The sequence below is a fragment of the Podarcis bocagei genome, assembly GCF_964188305.1.
Source record: "Podarcis bocagei genome assembly, chromosome: 14".
Taxonomy (NCBI): domain Eukaryota; kingdom Metazoa; phylum Chordata; class Lepidosauria; order Squamata; family Lacertidae; genus Podarcis; species Podarcis bocagei.
Window position 1 is genome coordinate 42,545,571 of NC_138139.1, and position 20,155 is coordinate 42,565,725.

The 20,155-nt window shown below is 46.5% G+C and overlaps 1 protein-coding gene across 1 annotated transcript in view; it reads left to right on the forward strand.

Annotated features, from left to right (window-relative positions):
• The window catches only part of REXO5 (RNA exonuclease 5), a 31,314-nt gene that overhangs the window by 3,587 nt on the left and 7,572 nt on the right, over positions 1–20,155 (forward strand). The window contains exons 4-14 of the mRNA XM_081169469.1: positions 2,217–2,343; positions 6,472–6,559; positions 8,338–8,445; positions 9,981–10,069; positions 11,007–11,122; positions 12,272–12,410; positions 13,983–14,077; positions 14,743–14,845; positions 16,974–17,083; positions 17,862–17,976; positions 19,409–19,519. Coding sequence (XP_081025595.1) covers positions 2,217–2,343; positions 6,472–6,559; positions 8,338–8,445; positions 9,981–10,069; positions 11,007–11,122; positions 12,272–12,410; positions 13,983–14,077; positions 14,743–14,845; positions 16,974–17,083; positions 17,862–17,976; positions 19,409–19,519 — 1,201 coding nt within the window. The remainder of the gene's footprint in view (positions 1–2,216; positions 2,344–6,471; positions 6,560–8,337; positions 8,446–9,980; positions 10,070–11,006; positions 11,123–12,271; positions 12,411–13,982; positions 14,078–14,742; positions 14,846–16,973; positions 17,084–17,861; positions 17,977–19,408; positions 19,520–20,155) is intronic.

Here is a 20,155-nt window from a genome sequence, read left to right on the forward strand (position 1 = left end):
CTTCCAGGTGTTGATGGGCTCCCAACTCCCATGCTCTCGTTGAGGTTGAGAGCTGGAGTCCAGCAACATCCTGGAGGACTGAAGGCTGCCCATTCCTGCTATATGTTCAGTCTAGGAGTCCATCCTACATGCTCCAACAGGAATAGATCTCACTAAAGACCATCACCTAATGCCATTCTCATGTGCTCTGGTGAGCTGTGAGCCATGCACCTTTGACGCTTCCATTAGCCTGTGTCAAGTTTGTGGCACCGACATAGATCACATCAGCACCATGCATTTAAAACACATGGCTTCCTCCAAAGAACCCTGGGAATTGTCGTTTCCTCCTCGCAGAACTGCAATTGCCAGCACATACAGTTCCCAGGCATCTTTGGGGAAAATTAATGTATTTTCATTGCGTATTGTGGATGTGAATTTAGTCCAGGGAAGGCTTCCGTTCAGATCCCCTCCTGGCTACATCAGAACCCCAGGAGGCCCTGCAGGATCAGGCCCATCTAGTCCAGTAGGAATATTGATTTCCTTTGTTTTGTTGAACAGATGGATTGATTTGCTTGATTTATTACAGTTTCGTTCAAGAATCCCAAAGAGGATTACATAATAAATGCAGCATAAATCATATGGGATAATTAATGGCCTTGTGGAGAAAGTAGCAAAATTTCTGAGAGATGCCACATCACTGTAAGACTCAAGAGGCACTTTTTAACCTTAGTTTTATCTTAGAGCATCTCCTTCTATGAACAGATGCCAATTTTACTCTTTGACTTAAATACTTCTGCATCCTGTGCATGCCAATAAGTGAGATTGATGGAGAACATCACAAATGCAGCGTGAATCATCTAGAACAAGTAACAAATCATCAGTGAAACAATTGCAGTCTACAAAACACTGTTAACAAAGCAGCAACTAAAAAATAAGCTGGACGCCACAATTAAAGCAAAAGTCGTGTTATGCAATCAACAAATCAGTACAGCATTTGTAAACTAGGAAGCAGCAGACAAACACCAGGCCTCAGACTGCTTTTTTAAGTTTCTTGCCTTTCAAAAGCAGCTTTGCCATGCGCTGTAGGGAGGCTATATTGTGAGGGATGTGGTCAGGAGAGAGTCCTGGGGGCCTGGTAGAGATACCTGGGGGCCGCATTCAGCACTTGAGATTCCTCAGCAGTGCTGCAGGCCTTCGCTGCTCTGAATGAATATTCTCCTTCCTCCTTAACCATGCTCAAGAGGGGCAAAGCATGCAGAAAGTTCCTGGTTCAGTTCTTGGCATTGCCTTAAAAAAGGGGGGGGGGGAGACTCACACAGCAGGTGATAGGAAGATCTCTTTGACTGAGAACTGGAGAACCTGTCCAATCAAAGTAAAGGGAGTTGGACTAAAGAGGCATAAAGAGCATTTACAGTCCGGCGCCCGGACACTGAGGTCCAGCGCCGAGAGCCTTCTGGTGGCTCCCTCGCTGCGAAAAGCCAAGTTACAGGGAACCAGGCAGAGGGCCTTCTTGGTAGTGGCACCCACCCTGTAGAACACCCTCCCACCAGATGTCAAAGAGAAAAATAACTACCAAACTTTTAGAAGACATCTGAAGGCAGCCCTGTTTAGGGAAGCTTTTAATGTTTAATAGGTTATTGTATTTTAGTGTTTTGTTGGAAGCCGCCCAGAGTGGCTGGGGAAACCCAGCCAGATGGGCGGGGTATAAATAATAAATTATTATTATTATTATTATTATTATTATTATTATTATTATTATTATTATTATTTATTTATTATTATCTTTCTGTGTCCCAGCACTGCATCAACAACATTGACCAGGACTGGAAACCAGGTCCTTGTCCCTAAAATACCCATGACCAAGGAACCTGCCTTATACTGAAACAGAACGCAAGAAGGGCCAGCGGGGTCAGGCCAATGGCCCATCTAGTCCAGTCTCCTGCTGTCACATTGGCCAACCAGATGCCTATGGGAAGCCCACTAGCAGACCACGATCACAGGACGACTGGTCTAGCAAGCTCAGTATTGTCTACACTGACTCTCCAGGGTTTCAGACAGGACCTAGAGATGCCTGGGGATTTGAACCCGGGACCTTCTGCATGCAGAGCAGATGCTCTGCCACTGAGCTACAGACCTTGCCCCCCGATTCCCGTGCTTTCTCACCGCCCACCCAGAGAAAGGCAGGAGGTTCACCGGAGTGGTAATGGCTTTCCCTCTTCCCCTGCTTTGTGGTGCAGCTGGTGCCGTGTTCATCACCGGAAGCGTCTGGCTGGCATAGTGGTTGTAGTCCTACGGGACGTCGGTCAGCTCCACTTCGACCGCTTCTACCTGCAGTTCAAGCATCTCCGAAGGATATTCAGACATGTAAGTTCGCCAGCCGTAATCCTTGAGGCATCTGGGGAAGCTCCTGTAATCGGGACAGAGCTCCTATAATCAGTTCCAGAGGACAGCAAACTAGGGGTGGCAAACCTCAGTTCTGTGGGCCAAATGTCCCCCCCCCGCCCCCACCTTGGCCTTTCTGTTTGGCTCCTGGACATGCCCCTTATCAGCTTTGCTTTGTACCCTCTCTGGACTGTTTTTGCCTGTCTGGAATGAATCCTTTTACAGTGGTACCTCAGGTTACATACGCTTCAGGTTACATACGCTTCAGGTCACAGACTCTGCTAACCCAGAAATAGTGCTTCAGGTTAAGAACTTTGTTTCAGGATGAGAACAGAAATCGTGCTTCAGCAGCGCAGCAGCAGCAGGAGGTCCCATTAGCTAAAGTGGTGCTTCAGGTTAAGAACAGTTTCAGGTTAAGTACGGACCTCCAGAACGAATTAAGTACTTAACCCGAGGTACCACTATATCTCCATCCGTCCATATTGCACACACAGAGGATAGAGAGGGGGGTGCCTATGTTTCAGTTTGTGTGAAATTCGCATCCATTGCACCACCCACTTTTCCCTCTGGCTCTGCCCCCTCAACCCCCCAGAAGTCAGTTGAGAAGGGAGAGTTACCTTCAGGCCAGAGAAACTTCCCCACCTCTGCTGCGAACCCTTTTTCAGGCTGGCAGGTTTTGTTGCCTGATTTGCAGGAATGAAATAAAGTGATGAAATGGACGTGCTATTCTCCCTTGTTCTCCCCACTCTCCAGCCACAATCTGTGGCCGCTCAAGAGGGCACCAGATATTGTTGTTGTTGTTGTTTTCATTTTCACTTGTACCCCGCCCACCTGACTGGGTTACCCCAGCCACTCTGGGTGGCTTCCAACGTATATAAAAACATAATTAAACATTAAAAATATTCCCTATGCACTTTCCCCAAGAACTTTGTCTCCCAAGTCTTGGCACACAGGGCTCCAAAATCTAGCTGCGAATATGTGTTCGCATGATGTGCTTCTCTTAACACAAACGGTACGTTCTGTCTTTTGAAAGAGACAACTGTTTTCCACGCAGAATAGAGTCTGCTTTAATGTGCTCAATTTCTTTTCTTTTCTTTTTCCTTTTGGTTTTCCTTACAAGTCTCTGAACAGGATGCTTTGAATGAGTAAACTTTGCCCAAGTTTTTTTTTTTTTTGTTTTGGCGGTGGGTGGATGTGGGGGGGGGGGCTTTCCAGTGGCAAGGAAACACATGTCTTTAATTGAGAGCAAATTCAAGACTTTCCAGGAATATGCAGCCGCCAGTCCTTGCCAGCGAGACGTAGACTGAGCTTTCTCTGGCTCCTGCCTGGAAGTCGAGGTCATTAATACGATAACGACACAAAAGAGGCCCGTTTTAGTCAGTCCCATTTCCCTGAAAATGTTATTTGTCCCCCTGCACAGTCCTCCCCACTGTTAAAGCAACAATCGCGGACTCAAGAGTGAGGCAGTTTAAAAATGGCTGTATGCTAGTTTGTTTGGACTATACTAGACTATGACCTGGGAGAGGAGTATTCAGAAAGACGGTGGTTCTATCACCACTGTTGGAGGGAGTATATTTCTGAATACCACTGACTGGTAATCAGTCACAAGCAAGGCCTGTTGCTCTTGGGTCCAGCTTTCAGGATTCCCATGGGCATCTAGTTGGCAACTGTGAGGGCAGGATGCTAAGCTAGCTGGACATTTGGCCAGGGCTCTTCTTACGAGACCAAGTTTCAAATCCTTGGCCAGAGAGCTCACAGGGTCAGCCTAACCTACCTCACATGGTTGCTGTGAGGAATAAAAAAGGGAGGGGAGGCAAACCCCGAAGGGGAAATTAGAATGGAGTATCCCAGAATTGGGCACGTCTGGTCGTCTGGAGCGCTGAAAAAAGCAGCCCTCGGCACTGCAACATTTTATTGCAGACCCCGCTTGTTTTCTGCCTATTAATTGGGGTCTGTTTATGCAGTGCGTCTGTTGCACACTCCTTTGGAAAGCGTTTGGGAGCTTCAGCTAGCGCGGAGGTGAAACTTTAAAAGTATCAGTCGGTGGACCTCTATCACGGGGAGAGGGGGAATTACCTGAATCATTTGCTCGATGTTTTGATGAATTAAAAGTCTTTATAAATGATACATATGTTTAACGTAAGAAGAGCCCTGTTCAGTTAGGCTAAATCTCTCAAGGGCTGTCACATGGGAGCAAGCTTGTTTTCTCCTGCTCCAGAGGGTGAGACTTGAATCGATGGCTAGGTTACCAGAAAGGAAATTCCGGCTAAATATTGGGAAGAAATTTCGGACAGTAGGAACTGTTTGATTGTGGAATTGACTTCCTTGTTGTGGGGGAGGAAGGGAAAGGAGATTGTTAGCCGCTTTGAGACTCCTTAAGGGGAGTAAAGGGTGGGATATCAAGTCCAAACTCCTCCTCCTCTTCCCTGGGAAGGTGATGGACTCTCCTTCCTTGGGGGTTTTTAAGCAAAAGTTGGATGGCCATCTGTCATGGATGCTTTAGTTGACATTCCTGCATTGCAGGGGGTTGGACTAGATGACCCTTGGTGTCCCTTCCAACTCTACAATTCTGTGATTCTAGTCTAGCATCCTGTTCTCACAGCAACCAACCAGATGTCTATCAGAAGCCTGCAAGCAGGACCTGGTTACTACTGCATGTTTGATCAAAAGGGAAATCCTCTGATTTTTCAGCTTTCGACTTTCCTGGTCCACTTCTGGGCCGTTAAACTACTTTTTATTTCTAGCTAGGCTCTGTTATTTCCAGAACTATCAACCTCAGAAGTTTTGGACTTGGGCCACTGTCTTGAAATCCGAGTGGAGGGTAAATCTACCACACCGCTTTCCTTAGTCTGTGGGACCCACTAAGAGATGGGAAGGCAAACTAAGGCTCGCGGGCCAGATCAGGCCCAATTGCCTTCTGGATCTGGCCCACGGATGGTCCAGGAATCACCTCGTGGATCACCAGCACATGGCTTCTTTCCCTCTCCCTCACACGGCGGCAGCGGCACCTCCTCCCTCCTTCTGGCTTCTCCCTGCCCTGCCTAGAGGAGGAAGGGGACTGGGCTTCGTTGGTGCCAGCAGTAGCAGCTCTTGAGCGGCCGCCATTTTAAGCAGCTCCTCTCCGGAGCCCTTTCACACACCGCTCATTGTCCTGCCACCAGCCCCTGCTGCTTGCAAAACACAGGTAAGCAGCCACCGGGGCTCATGGTACTCTTGCTTCATTTCCTCCCAAAATATATTCTGGCCCCCCACAAGGTCTAAGGAACAGTGGACCGGCCCACTGCTGAAAAAGTTTGCTGACCCCTGCCCTAAGACATCAAGCAGAAAAGAAAAATGTTTGTTTTTGTGGGATTGGCACACGGCTTCCATAGCAGCCCCTTAATTACTTGGCCTGACCTTTTGTTCAGTTGTGTATTTTGGCACCTTCTCTGTCCGAAGATTCGAGAACTTACGTAGCTGCTATTCATTCATGTTAAATTTATTTGTATGCAGGGTTTCTGGACCCGATCCAACACTAGGAGTCAGTGAAATGTATTTTTAATTACTGGGGTGCCAAAAGAACAAAACAAAACCCCACCCAAGTTTTTCTTTTTGGTTTTGTTTAAGCTTCCCGGCTTTTCCAGCTGCCATATGTGTCTGCTTCGTTTGTTTTCAAAGTTATCTGCTGTTATTTTCCATGTCGTTTTTGACTCTTTTTAAAGTGTGGTGTAATGGTTTGAGTACTGGACTGCAGCCTGGGAGGCCAGGATTCGAATCCCCACTCAGCCATGGAGCTCACTGGGTGACCAGGGGGGAGGCAGTCCCTGCTTCTCTCAGCCTCTCCTACCTAACAGGGTTGTTGTGAGGATAATGCCACCACCTTGGGCTTCTTGAAGCAGAAGGCGGCTTCTAAATGTAATAAATAAATAAAGCTGTCTTTGTTGCTCTTTGTTGCATTTCCTTGGGGTGTGTTTCGGAAGGCGTTAAATAAACAAGCAAATGGTGATGATTGGAGTTGTAGGGAGTTACAGGTTCTCCATTCCTGGATACAAGACAAATCTCGCTGTGGCGCACATGTTTCTCTGCATTTTCAGTTCTTTGGTTTGCCATGTTCTCTGTGTTTTTCAACAGCGCTTCTCTCTGCCCCCTGCCTCTGATGACTTTATGAAAGAACTGTGCGGCTCGGGAATAAATGACGCTCCACAGATCAGCAGGCAAGGTATTTAGTATTTGTGTGTACAGTGGTACCTCAGCTTACATACGCTTCAGGTTACAGACTCCGCTAACCCAGAAATAGTACCTCAGGTTAAGAACTTTGCTTCAGGATGAGAACAGAAATCGTGCTCCGGCAGCACGCCAGCAGCAGGAGGCCCCATTAGCTAAAGTGGTGCTTCAGGTTAAGAACTGTTTCAGGTTAAGAACGGACCTCCGGAACGAATTAAGTACTTAACCCGAGGTACTACTGTACCTTACTTTACAAGGCGTATTATACTGTGTATGAACTGCATTATACTGATTTACTGTAAATTTTGTTCCATTTAATCCCTGCAAGATGGCCGCAAATATAGCTTGGCTTATACAGTGGCCAATAAAGTGGTACCTCAGGTTACAGACGCTTCAGGTTACAGACTCCGCTAACCCAGAAATAGTACCTCAGGTTAAGAACTTTGCTTCAGGATGAGAACAGAAATCGCGTGGCAGTCACGCAGCGGCAGCAGGAGGCCCCATTAGCTAAAGTGGTGCTTCAGGTTAAGAACAGTTTCAGGTTAAGTACGGACCTCCGGAACGAATTAAGTACTTAACCTGAGATACCACTGTACTTGAACCCCGGTTGGTTTAAAATCCCTTGCTATTCCAGATTGGCATGTGTGGCTCTCCTGTGAATCTGACCTGGCGTCCGTCAAACACATGGTACAGCTCTGCCCAAATAGTTCAGTCCTGAAAGCACAGCACTGGCTGTTAGTGAGCCTCTGGGCCAAATTCAAGCTGTTGGCACTTGCATATAAAAAGCCTTAAATGGCTTAGGGCCCAAAAGAGCAACACAGGTTTCCTGCCTGACAGAAACTAGCACCAACTGATGCCTGTGAGCCTGACACAGATTCTCACCATACAGCTCAGGATCCCCTGCAATCGAATCGTAGAGTTGGAAGGGACCATGGGGGTCATCTAGCCCAACCCTCTGCAATTGAGGAATATTTTCTCCAATGTGGGGACTGAACCCTTGACCCTGAGATTAAGAGTCTCGTGCTCTTAACGACAGAGCTACCCCAGAGCTGTTTCAGAGTGTGCAGTTGTAGGCCACAGGAAGGAGAAGTAGCGACCCACCAAACAGAGGAGCCAGAAACCAAGGGTTTCCATCTGTGGTTGCCAGCTCCTCTCTACACTGTCAGGGTTCATGCAAGGTGCCTAAAAGGCAGGAATTCAACAGGTGATGTCTTCTGTCACTGCCTCTCCACCTGCATGAGACTTGCTTCTACTAGATCTTGAAGACTTTCCTGTTTTTGTCCTCTGTTAAGAAAAAGATAAGTTGCCTTTTTTTTTTTGCAGTCCACACAAAAGCTGCCTTTAATTTATTTTGGATTTTTTTTAAAAAACCAACAACTTTAAATTAGAATTTTAATTAAGGCCGCAATTCTCAGCAGACCCGCTTGGATGAAATGTGTGTGACTTGACATTTGTGCAGTGTTGAGGACAGGGAGTATTAATGCAACGTATGGAAATGCAAGTGCTGTAGAACCCGAAACAAAACCTGGCAGTATGGAGTGCTCCTGTTCGGAATTTCAGCCAGCCATGCTCTTTTCAGGGGACTCCATTCCATTCCCCCAGTTTTACACACACAAGCGCCTGTCAGTCAGCATTCTGTGTCCAATGAAGACACCTGGTCCTAATTGAGTTGTCTTGCAATTCCACACCCCCCCCCCCGGAGGTTTATATTCTGCAAACTGTCTGGCTCCCACAACCCTGCTGACCCCTCCCTTTGTTCTGTGTTTGTTTCAGTGACGCAGAAAGATCCCATAATTCAGAAATATGGAGAAGAGGCCCATGGGCTCTCCAGGTACGTCCTTACTGTGGAGGAGATGCGTCTCAATGATTACCCCTTGGAAGGTAAGCTCCTGTTATTGGGGAAAACGGAAACACACATTTGTGATTACAGTTAATTTGCAGATTATTTGAAAAGTGGGGGGTGCCGTGGTTCGGTGGTGGAGCACATGTACTGATGTGTACAAATTCTCTTAACTATTCAGCATCACCAATGGAATAAAATTAGGCAGGGTAGCTTGAGAAGGTGGTTCAGGTCAGACCCCGTGACAAACCGTTGTTTATATGCTAGCTGCTGTTTAGAACCCATGCTATTGTTAAAAAGTCTGCTTTTGTCGTCTGCCACCTCATCATTTACCGTTCTAGTCAGTCGTGTGGTGGCAAATTCAGAAGTGCTGAGTCCCTTCGTGGCAATCACACCTTCTCAAAGCCACGTCCCTTTCTACGATCATACAATAATATTATAATTATTAAGTAATCATAATTAGGGATTCGTTGCAACAATCATTGCAGATATTTTGGACCCACAGCTGTCCATGGAGGCACAGGTTAATTCTGTGTCCAGGGCAGCTGTCTACCAGCTCCACCTGGTACGCAGGCTAAGACCCTACCTGCCCGCGGACTGTCTTGCCAGAGTGGTGCATGCTCTAGTCATCTCCCGCTTGGACTACTGCAATGCACTCTACGTGGGGCTACCTTTGAAGGTGACCCGGAAACTGCAATTAATCCAGAATGCGGCAACTAGACTGGTGACTGGGAGTGGCCGCCGGGACCACATAACACCGGTTCTGAGAGATCTGCATTGGCTCCCAGTACGTTTCCGAGCACAATTCAAAGTGTTGGTGCTGACCTTCAAAGCCCTAAATGGCCTTGGTCCTGTATACCTGAAGGAGTGTCTCCACCCCCATCGTTCAGCCCAGACACTGAGGTCCAGCGCTGAGGGCCTTCTGGTGGTTCCCTCATTGCGAGAAGTAAGGTTACAGGGAACCAGGCAGACGGCCTTCTCGGTAGTGGCGCCTGCCCTGTGGAACGCCCTCCCAGCAGATGTCAAAGCAATAAACAACTATTTTACTTTTAAAAGACAACTGAAGGCAGCCCTCTTTAGGGAAGTTTTTAATGTCTGATGCTGTACTGTTTTTAATATTCACTTGGAAGCCGCCCAGAGTGGCTGGGGAAACCCAACCAGATGGGCGGGGTAATAATAATAATAATAATAATAATAATAATAATAATAATAATAATTATTATTATTATTATTATTATTATTATTATTATTATTATTATTATTATTATTATTATTGTTGTTGTTGTTGTTGTTGTTATTATTGTTATTATTGTTATTATTGTTATTATTATTATTATTTTATTATTATATGCTTGTGCTCCCTTTCAGCCAAATCTACCTTTTCTGGGCATATGTGTGGGCAAATGATTTTGAGAGTACTCAGATATATTCTTTCAGACTGAGCTAAGTTTCATTTTCCTTGGCGTTCCATCGTACGTCACAGAACTTGCGCACCGTTCTCTTGAAATGGAAGTGCCAACCACACTGGCTCTTGCCATGTCTTTTGGAGCTGAAATACCTCCGCTTCCTTCTCTAGGCCTCAGCAACTGCAGCCATTTTGTCCGCACCAATTGTGATGGCCCAGCGACAGACAGCAGCCCCCTCTTTGGGCTGGACTGTGAAATGGTACGTTGGCGTGACACTCCCCAACAAACAAAAGAAATGGGTTTTGTGCTTTTGTTATGTTTCCTTGCCGTAGCTGAGGCTTAAACTGTGGGAGACCTTCAGCGTGAAACATTACACTGCTTAAGGGCATGGGTGGATTAAAAAAGAGCCCTCATTTCATAGAATCATAGAATTGGAAGGGACCCTGACGGTTGTCTAGTCCAACCCCCTGTAATACAGGAATCTGAACTACAGCATCCCTGACATATGGCCACCCAACCTCTGCTTGGAACCTCCAAGGAAAGTCCACCACCTCCTGAGGGAGTCCGTTCCATTGTCAAACAGCTCTTACTGTCAGAAAACTTTTCCTGATGCTTAGTCAGAATCTCCTTTTCGTAAATTGAATCCATTGGTTTTAAGTCCTACCATCCGGAGCAGGAGAAAGTAAGCTTGCCACGACTTCCACGTGGCAGCCCTTGAGATATTTGAAGATGGCTCTCATAGCTCCTCTCAGTCTCCTCTTTCTTACAAGAAGATTTAATTCTTGAGTTAAAAAGGGTTCCCCAACCCTAGTCTTGTCTTGGTATTAGGAAGCTTCCTAAGCTTATTACCCAAAATTAATCAGGGAATCTAACTCTGATTGGTAAGAAGTAGTAACGGGTTGGAGGAGATTACATGATTCATATTTTCCTGTTTGCCAAGCCTCTCCTAAAAACCTCCTCAGGAACTCTGAGTACAGTGGTACCTTGGGTTAAGAACTTAATTCGTTCTGGAGGTCCGTTCTTAATCTGAAACTGTTCTTAACCTGAGGTACCACTTTAGCTAATGGGGCCTACCGCTGCCGCTGCGCCGTCGCCACGCAATTTCTGTTCTCATCCTGAAGCAAAGTTATTAACCCAAGGTACTATTTCTGTCAAGACCTTTCTTGATGTTCTTTGCTTCTCAATGTTTTCCCCAGTGCCTCACCGATAAGGGATCCGAACTCACGCGAATCTCGGTGGTGGATGCCCATGGTCGGTGCATTATGAATGAGCTGGTCAAGCCCAAGTTACCAATAAGAAATTATCTCACGAGGTATCCTTGTCACCCATTTATTCTGTGGGGGAGAAGGGGCAGAAAAACCCCAAGCCTAGGTACTGCAGGGGAGTGTGTGTGTGTGTGTATCCCATAAATTGAGAATTGGCACGTGGGACTTAGAATTGCTTCTGTTCAGGATACTCTCAGCTAACCTTTTCCCAGATGTTGCCAGACAACAGCTCCCACCAGCTGGTCAGAGATGAGGGGAATTGTACTCCAACAACACCTGGGGACCCAAGGCTGGGAAAATCTAAGCCATTCCCCCCAAAAATCCCTTTTTTCTGTTACCCTGCTCCCCCTTCTGTGGCCACTGAGCGTTTTTCAGACTTGATGGGCTGTTTGGACGATCCTCCCCCTGCCCTTAGGGTTTGCTTTCAAGAATTGTTATATTTCTGCAAACCTTCCCAGCCACACTGCGCTCATTCAGGGACCAGCTGAGATCCCCCTCTGCTGCCTGGGTAATGCAGATTTGGCAGTACAGTGGTGCCTCGCAAGACGAAAAGAATCCGTTCTGTGATTCTCTTCGTCTAGCGGTTTTTTCGTCTTGCGAAGCAAGCCCATTGACGGATTAGCGGATTAGCGCTATTAGCGGCTTTTAGCGGCTTTTAGCGGCTTTTAGCGGCTTATCGGATCAGCTGATAAGTGGCTTAGCGGCTTAGAAAAAGGGGGGAGGGGGAAAAACCCGCAGGAACTCGCAAGACATTTTCGTCTTGCAAAGCAAGCCCATAGGAGATTCGTTTTGCGAAGCACCTCCAAAACGGAAAACTCTTTCGTCTAGCGAGTTTTCCGTCTTGCGAGGCATTCGTCTTGCGGGGCACCACTGTATAAGTATCGGCACTCACAGACTGATAATCAGAAATGACGTACCCTTTCTGGACAAACCTACATTTCCCTCCCTGGCTGTAAGAATTGACCCAAGCCGTCCTGTGGCACCCCTTCTCCCTGCAAAGGCCAGGTCTGAGCTGTTCCACAGGGAAGGTGGGATTTGGCCAGGAAAAGGAAATTCGGGATGTTTCAAATCAGATTTTAAATGAAGAGGCCGGGGGCGAGATTCTGTGCCAAGGATTCCCACCAGAGCTTTGCCTTGGCTTGAAAATGCAGCATTCCTTCAGGGGCTCTGACTACTACTCCTCTTGTGTTTTGAAGTTACTCTGGCATCACGGAAGAGCTGCTCCTTCCCGTCACGACAACCCTCGCCGACATCCAGGTCCGGTTGAAGAAGCTGCTGCCCTCCGACGCGGTTTTAGTGGGCCACTCTTTGAATTTTGACCTTCAAGCTCTAGAAGTGAGTCTGTGAGTCTCCTTTCCTTCGACAAGTCTCACTCCTCTCAGTGCTCGGACCTCTTGCGTAAAGGGCAAGGAAATTGAATCTGCATGTTTAACCTTAGAAACACAGGGAGCTATACCGAGTTAGGCTCTCTGTCCATCTCACCATCTAGGGGCTATTATCAAGGATTGTTATTAATGCTGGGTGATATGTGTGATCTTGATATATACCAATATGTCACGACGTCTGAAATAAGGATGGAGCTGTGTTAGAGGCATTGACTGGCTTCACGCATTTTACCCCACATTGTGATTTTTGCATAGTACACACAAACACAAATCATGATTCACAATGTATTGCCAGGTCAAAAATTCTGAAACCAATATCATGATGTGGACTTGAAACTGGTTTTGAAAGATATATATTGCCCCTGGCTTCCGGTTCTGGTCTGCCTTAATGGAGGCAGCTCCCATGACAGTGGGAGACACCTGGAGAAGGAAAAACAAGGATGATTAAGGGTAATTATCCTTGCAAGGATATATTACCCAGCTCTAGTTGTACATAACATAACAGCTATGTTCTACCTCCATTGTTGGAGCCAGTTTGCCTCTGCATACCAGGTGCTAGGAGTTGCAGGCGGGCAAGGTGCTGTTTGTTTATTGTACAAAATTCATACACCACTTACAGAATCGTAGAGTTGGAAGGGACCCCGAGGGTCATCTAATCCAACCCCCTGCGATGCAGGAATCTCAACTAAAACATCCAAGACAGATGGCCATCCAACCTCCGCTTAAAAATCTCTCAAGGGAGAAGAATCCATAACCTTCCTAGGGAGTCTGTTCCACTGTCGAACAGATCTTTACTGTTCAGAATCTTGTAACTTGGAAGCCATTGGTTGTAGAAAACCTCAGAAAAGCTTGCAGAAAGATAAAGCAGTAAAATCAAGGAAAAAAGTCACAACCACACTTTTATAAAGAGTATAAAAGTTAAAATGCTAAAACAGATTAGAATCACCTTAACTTTCTAAGCATCTTAAGTAGGATTTTCTGAACAAGAATGTGTTTAACAGGTGTCGGAAAAAAGCACAGGAAAAGCACCTGCTTGATCTCAACAGGCAGAGAGTTCCGAAGTGCCGCCACACTAAAGGATCGAGTGGGACTCAGCTACATTTGTAAAGATAAAGCGCTTTATATGTATTATAACACTTTGACACCAGATGGCACTGTGGAGTCCGGTTTTTCGCCAACGGGACTTCCCTGTGTGAAGTTTACAACGTGTTTAACTGAATCACTTCTTGGACGTGTCTAGATCCAGCCATGGAGGAAGGAGATGTTGAGTCATTGGCTTTGTGTCCTGCTTGCAGGCAGATTCCCACAGGCATCTGGTTGGCTGCTGTGAGAACAGGACGGGCTGCTGGCCTGATACAACAGGCCCTTCTTGTTCGCTATTAGTATTTTTCCAGTTTGCAGGCTACAAATCCGGGCCAGTAGCAAAGGATCAAGTTTCCTAGCCTCGTTTGCGACTTAAAAATACCACCCTTTTTTGAGTCGTGTATTGAGTCATTGTAACACCCCTCTCCGCTTCTTCCAGATGGTGCATCCGAACATTATAGATACTTCTCTTCTTTTTGCCAGGAAGGGTGGCAAACGGTTCAAGCTCAAATTCTTAGCAGAAGCAGTTTTAAGGTAAAGTATTTCCCCTGTCACCCATCTCCCCCAAGCTATAGAATCATAAAGTTGGAAAGGGACTGTGAGGCTCATCTGATAAACCTCAGCCCTCCAAATGTTTTCAGACTATAATTCCCATCATCCCTGACCACTGGTCCTGCTGGCTAGGGATCATGGGAGTTGTAGGCCAAAAACATCTGGAGGGCCGAGGTTGAGGAAGCCTGGTTTAGGGCTTTAAAGGTCAGCACCAACACTTTGAATTGCGCTCGGAAACGTACTGGGAGCCCATGTAGGTCTTTCAGGACCGGTGTTATATGGTCTCGGCGGCCGCTCCCAGTCACCAGTCTACTCTGACTGGCAGCAGCTCCCCAGGATTTCAAGACGGGGTCCCTACCAGCCCTGCTCCAGAGATATGCCAGGGATTGAACCCGAGACATTCTGCATGCAGAACAGATGCTCTATCACTGAGCTACGGCCCTTTTCCAACCTGTGAGGGGTCAGATTGTGCCAACGTCCACCCCAAGGTTTGGAAAACAGAGCAGATCCCGGAAATCACGAGGAGATTGTCTTTGCTCTTGGCCACATGAAGGAGCCATTCTGCAAGGCAGAGTGTGCTGTTACCACGGCCCTCACTGCATCACCGCACTTAAATCTTCTGCACATCTTGCTTTTCTGCTTTGCAGGAAGCAAATCCAGCGCACGGATGGAAGCGGCCATGATCCAACCGAAGATGCCAAGTGTGCCCTTGAACTGGCCCAGTATTTCATCAGCCAAGGACCCAGGAAGGTATGTGGGTTTGCATCTTTTGCGCTTCTTTTCCTTCCTTCTTTCCTTTTGAAAAATATCTGCCTGCAAAAGTATTGTATGCCTGCTGACAGGTTGAAAGGGTGTGTAGGGAGGGAGAAAATGCCAGGGAGCAACGAAAGAACCAACCCTAAATGTTTGGGATGCAATACGTCAAAGCGGGAGAGGAAAGTAAGGGCTTGCTTGTTTTGCCTTTGAAATAAGTTTGTGGGATTTAATTCGTTAATTTGCATTGCCGGGGTTGGGCTAGATGACTCTTGGGGTCCCTTGCGGCTCTACAGTTCTGTGGTTCTGATCAGGTGGGGTTTGAGTCTGAGTCACTCTAGGGTGGCTGCAAGCCCATTTTGACAAATTAGTCCTTTTCAAGCCCAAGTAATCTAGAGTCCTTGGGAACAGTTTTGACGACAAACTCCTTTGTGGAATGTAACCAATTCCTCCAAATGCATCACTGACCCATAGAAAATGTTAGCTAGAGCAGCTGCTTTCTTGATGATGAATTCTTCCCTCTGAACCATAACCAAATGTTATATATCCCCCCCAAAAAAATGCAAATAATATAAGAATAATACACATGGCAAATGCTGCAAATAGGACACTTCACTCAAATTACATTCCCTCACTCTCCCTGGAGCCAGAGCAGCCGAGCCACGACTTCCACGAAGCATATTTTATAATAGCTGTGAACCTGCTGCCTTGTGTGACTGATCATACGGAATAAAAACAGATGTTGCAAGTATGCAGATAGGTCAGGCTTGTCACCACGAGGTCCCAGAGCAAGTTACAGCACTGTGAAAATATTAAAATCAGTTAAAACGATCTGCAGTGAGAAAAAATCAGGCTGGGTCCTAAATCTGCCTGCCTCTGCCCAATCTCAAAGACCAGGTGAAAGAGGGATGTCTTCAGCAGAGAACGAAAGCTCTGCAAGGTGTCTGGCAGACCTCTGTGGGGAGGGAATGCCACATCTTAGAGCTGCCACAGAAAATGGCCTCTAAAGGGATATCCACCCCACAATGAACTACCAAGAGGGCCCCCTTAGCCTCTCTGAAGACCCAAGAGGGGCTATAGATGGGGAGCTCTGCTGATAAGATTTACAGGCCTCCAGAAAGGATGTGGTTAATTTGAGTTTAATCTGGAGAGTGCAAAGGAGAGCTGTCGCTAAATCCTGGAGACGGGGAATCATTCCCTCACAGAGCCATTGGTGTGAAGGTCGCTCTGCAGAGTAAGAAGGCAACAAATCCCTGCCCCAAGGAGTTTACAGTCTCGAATGTGACCCCCTGAGGAGACAACAGAGGGAGGGGAGGGTGAAGTATACGGGGGAAGGATAAGTGCTCAGTTCAGTTCGGAGTTCTTAGGCTTGTTAGTCATACTACATGTTGTTGTTGCGTTTTGCAAATTTATAAACCACTTCACAACCTGAGGCCACCGAAGCGGTGTACCTCGAGATAAAAATAAGATTACATCCTTTTGGCAAGCTCTAAAAAATCATTTAAACCATTCCAACAAAACCTAAAAGCATCCTACAGATGTACAATTAATATTTCATAGATGACCCAGTCACACCTCAGGAAAAGCCACCTTAAAACCATCGCATCTTCTGTAGGCACCTAAAGATAATGACCCCCCCCCATGACGCCTGCCAAATTTCAGCTGGTAATTGAGTCCAGAGGCTTAGTTTCAGTAGGAGGGGAGGTATTTAATTTCTGCTCTGCCAGAAGGTTCCCATTTTGCCTGCCAGCAGCAGCCTAAACTCTGGTTTCTATCGCCACCTCCTCTCACACGGTGCCCTCCACATTCTGTTGATTTTCCGCCCCCCCCCCCCAATCATCTCTGACCGTTTGCCCCACTGACTGGGGCTGGTGGGAGTTCAAAATGTTCAGAGGGTTCCAGAATGGGGAAAACGTGATCTAGTTGCAAGCCCCCTTTTCTTGCTGGGTGCCAAGACCTCGCCCTGATTCTTAATATTGTATGGGCACATAATTTGCAGGGGAAATCTGTTCAAACGCTTCCACACGCCCCTAGCAAAACACCCAGATCAGAAACCTGCAACTGTGACTGAACGCAGACTCTGGAAAGGGGAATGTCTGGTGAAATTATATTGGCTTCACACCAGGTAGCAGAGCTGAACCTGGAAGCAAGACAGCTAGAGCAAAGGGAGACGGGAGAGGCATGGAACGGTGCCTTGCCGCAGCAAAAGAACGGGGTGAGGAAACCCAACCAATGGTAAATAACCTTTGTGCTGTTTTTAATTCTCCTTTTGGGGCAGCCTTTGCCTGAGCTATGTGCGTATCTCAGCCTTCTGTAGCACCATCACTCCACTTAGACAAGTTATTATTGTGCTGGCAGAGTCTCTGGAAAGAACACTGTGCAATTCAGCTACCCGCACCTTTCAGGACACATTGTCCACATGATAATCCACTTGCCTTCATCTAATGAGCCGTGGTCTTGTCGCAATCGCCAGTTGTTGATTTTGCAAAAGGAGCCGGACCTGGAAACTCAACATTTTAGTGCTCTTGGCTGTCTCCACTGTCACAATTTTAATCTGGAATTGCCAACCTTCGTTCACTCTGTACAGGATATCCAGATGGTATCGGCCTGCTGCATTTGGATTTTTCTGTGTTGGCCCCATGTTTTTTCAGACCTTATTTGTTTTCACTGTTTTGTGATGCAGTGCTATTACATCACCGCCACCCTCTGTCCAGTGTGGACTCAAAAAGCACTATTGATGTTTTCCAGGGTGACTGTGCCTTTCGTTAGAAGTTTCCTTGCAGTTCCCACTTGCCTTTAATTAAACATTTCCTCCTTGCATTATGAAGCATAATAATATTGGCCAACTTACAGGGTGGTTCTCCATTAAGGACTTTTGAGTGTCCCACAGAGCTGTATAAATATTAATCATTATTATTATCTAATCAAAGTGAGTAGTCAGTTTAAAATATGACAGTGGGTTTGTTTGTTTGTTTTTTTGTTTTAAATAGACTTTGTTTTCATTGTCTTATAGCCTTCTAGACATCTTGCACTCTGTTGGTCAAAAAACATTGCTTCTGGGACAACAGAATGAGGGAGCTTCCTACAACTGTCAAAATCATAATCAGACTGGCTCTCCTAATAAGCAAGTGAGTTATAAATATCCCTCCCGGCCTTGACATTTTATCCCAGCTTAATAGTCATTTTCCAAAGCTGGGAAACCCCACACACCTTGGTCCTTCGCAACAGAAGCATAGAGAACTGATTCAAGCACTTGGAACCAGAATGTTTAAAAGAGGAGGACTAGGACCCAGGAGACCCGGGTTCAAATCCTTATTTGGCCTTTAAGCTCCCTGGGTGACCATAGCCTGAATAAATGAGACAGTCAAAAGGACTCTACCACTTCAGATTTTCAGGTGGGGGGTTGCATGCATGGTTAGTATGGTTTTGTGCTCCTTAGTATAGCAATTGCACAGAGCCTTTTAGGAATCTGATCCGCACCCTGAATATTCTGCTCTCATTAAAAGAAAAATATATAAGGAAGAGGGGTGTGCAAAGAACATTCTACCCAATTGCTAAGTAAGAATTTTGCCTCCTTCTGGTCTTCAATTCAAGCCTGTGATTGGAAAAGGCACTGGTGTAACTTGGATGGCACAAATAAAGAAAACTTTTAAAATAGCTAATAAATAACTGTAAGTGTTATTGGGATGCAGGTGGCGCTGTGGTCTAAACCACTGAGCTTTGGGCTTGCTGATCGGAAGGTCAGCGGTTCGAATCCCTGCGACAGGGTGAGCTCTCGTTGCTTGGTACCAGCTCCTGCCAACCTAGCAGTTTGAAAGCACGCCAGTGCAAGTAGATAAATAGGTACTGCTCTGGCGGGAAGGTAAACAGCGTTTCCGTGTGCTGCTCTGGTTTCACCAGAAGCGACTTAGTCATGCTGGCCACATGACCCGGAAAAACTTGTTGCGGACAAACATTGGCTTCCTTGGCCAGTAAAGCGAGATGAGCTCTGCAACCCCAGAGTCGTTCGCGACTGGACTTAACTGTCAGGGGTTCTTTACCTTTTTCTTTTTAACTGTAAGTGTATTTTGCTGACACAGCCTTTGGCAACCTGCTGCCCTCCTGATGTTTTGGGCTCCTGTCAGTTCCGGACAGGCTTCTATCTCTGGCCTTCAGGACTCTCCACACAGGCCACACCCCCTTTCTGCAGGCCACACCCCTCAATGGCTGTGCTTCACACCCTCCTTGAGAGTTTTTGCTTGGCTGGGAATGTGTCCTTGGAACTCTGATAATGCCTCTTCCTCATCCAGAGGAAGGGTGTGTGAGCCTGTGTAGAAGCTACGTAGCTTACTGTACAAAGGTAATATTTGCATCCATTGCCCCGCCCATGTTTGCATCTGGCCCCACCCACCACTGTTATGTGACCCTCAGAAGGTTTCCCAAAAAGGAACACAGCAGCCCTGAGTCTGAAAAGGCTTCCCTGCCCCAGATATTCGTTTTCCATGCAGCCAGCTTTTGACTTTTATTGACCCTGCAGCCCATGACTCCAAATGTCTCCTACCCAACTTTCTCTCTGTTTAGGTACTCCAGAGAGCCCTGGAAGAGATTCCCGGGTCCTCCTTCAGCGTAATCCAGTTTGCTTTGGATTCTCAGCATGCCACACCCAACCAGGTTGCAGAAACAGTTTCCAAGGTAAACAGCGTTTCCCTATGTCCTTCCGCAGGGGTGGCCAAAGCAAGACCCACAGCGGGTGTGGGGAACCTTTGGCCTTCCAAATGTTGCTGAACTACAACTCCCGTCCATGCCACCAAGCAAGGCCAGAGGTGATGGGAGTTGCAGTTCATTGACATCCGAAGGGCCAAAAGGTTCACCAAAATCTGATTGACAGGAAGGTCTCCGGATGATTTGCTGTTGGTTGGTGGTGCTTACTGAGTCCCAGTTTTGATTTGATTGTGTGTTTTTAACAGTGGCAACAACATAATATTATCCTCTCCCTAAATTAGGCTGCTGAGAAGAATAACTTTTTTGTGGGGTGCATAATAATAATAATAATAATAATAATAATAATAATAATAATTTTTATTTATAACCCGCCCTCCCCAGCCAAGGCCGGGCTCAGGGCGGCTAACAAGCAATAATAAAAACAAGTTGAATGAATACAACTTAAAATACAACATTAAAATATAGAAACATTAAAATATTAAAATGCAGCCTCATCACAGGAGGAGAAAGGAAAAAGAAAAAAGAAAGAGAGGGAGGGAATCAAATTGGCTCCAAGCCAAAGGCCAGGTGGAACAACTCTGTCTTACAGGCCCTGCGGCAAGAAAT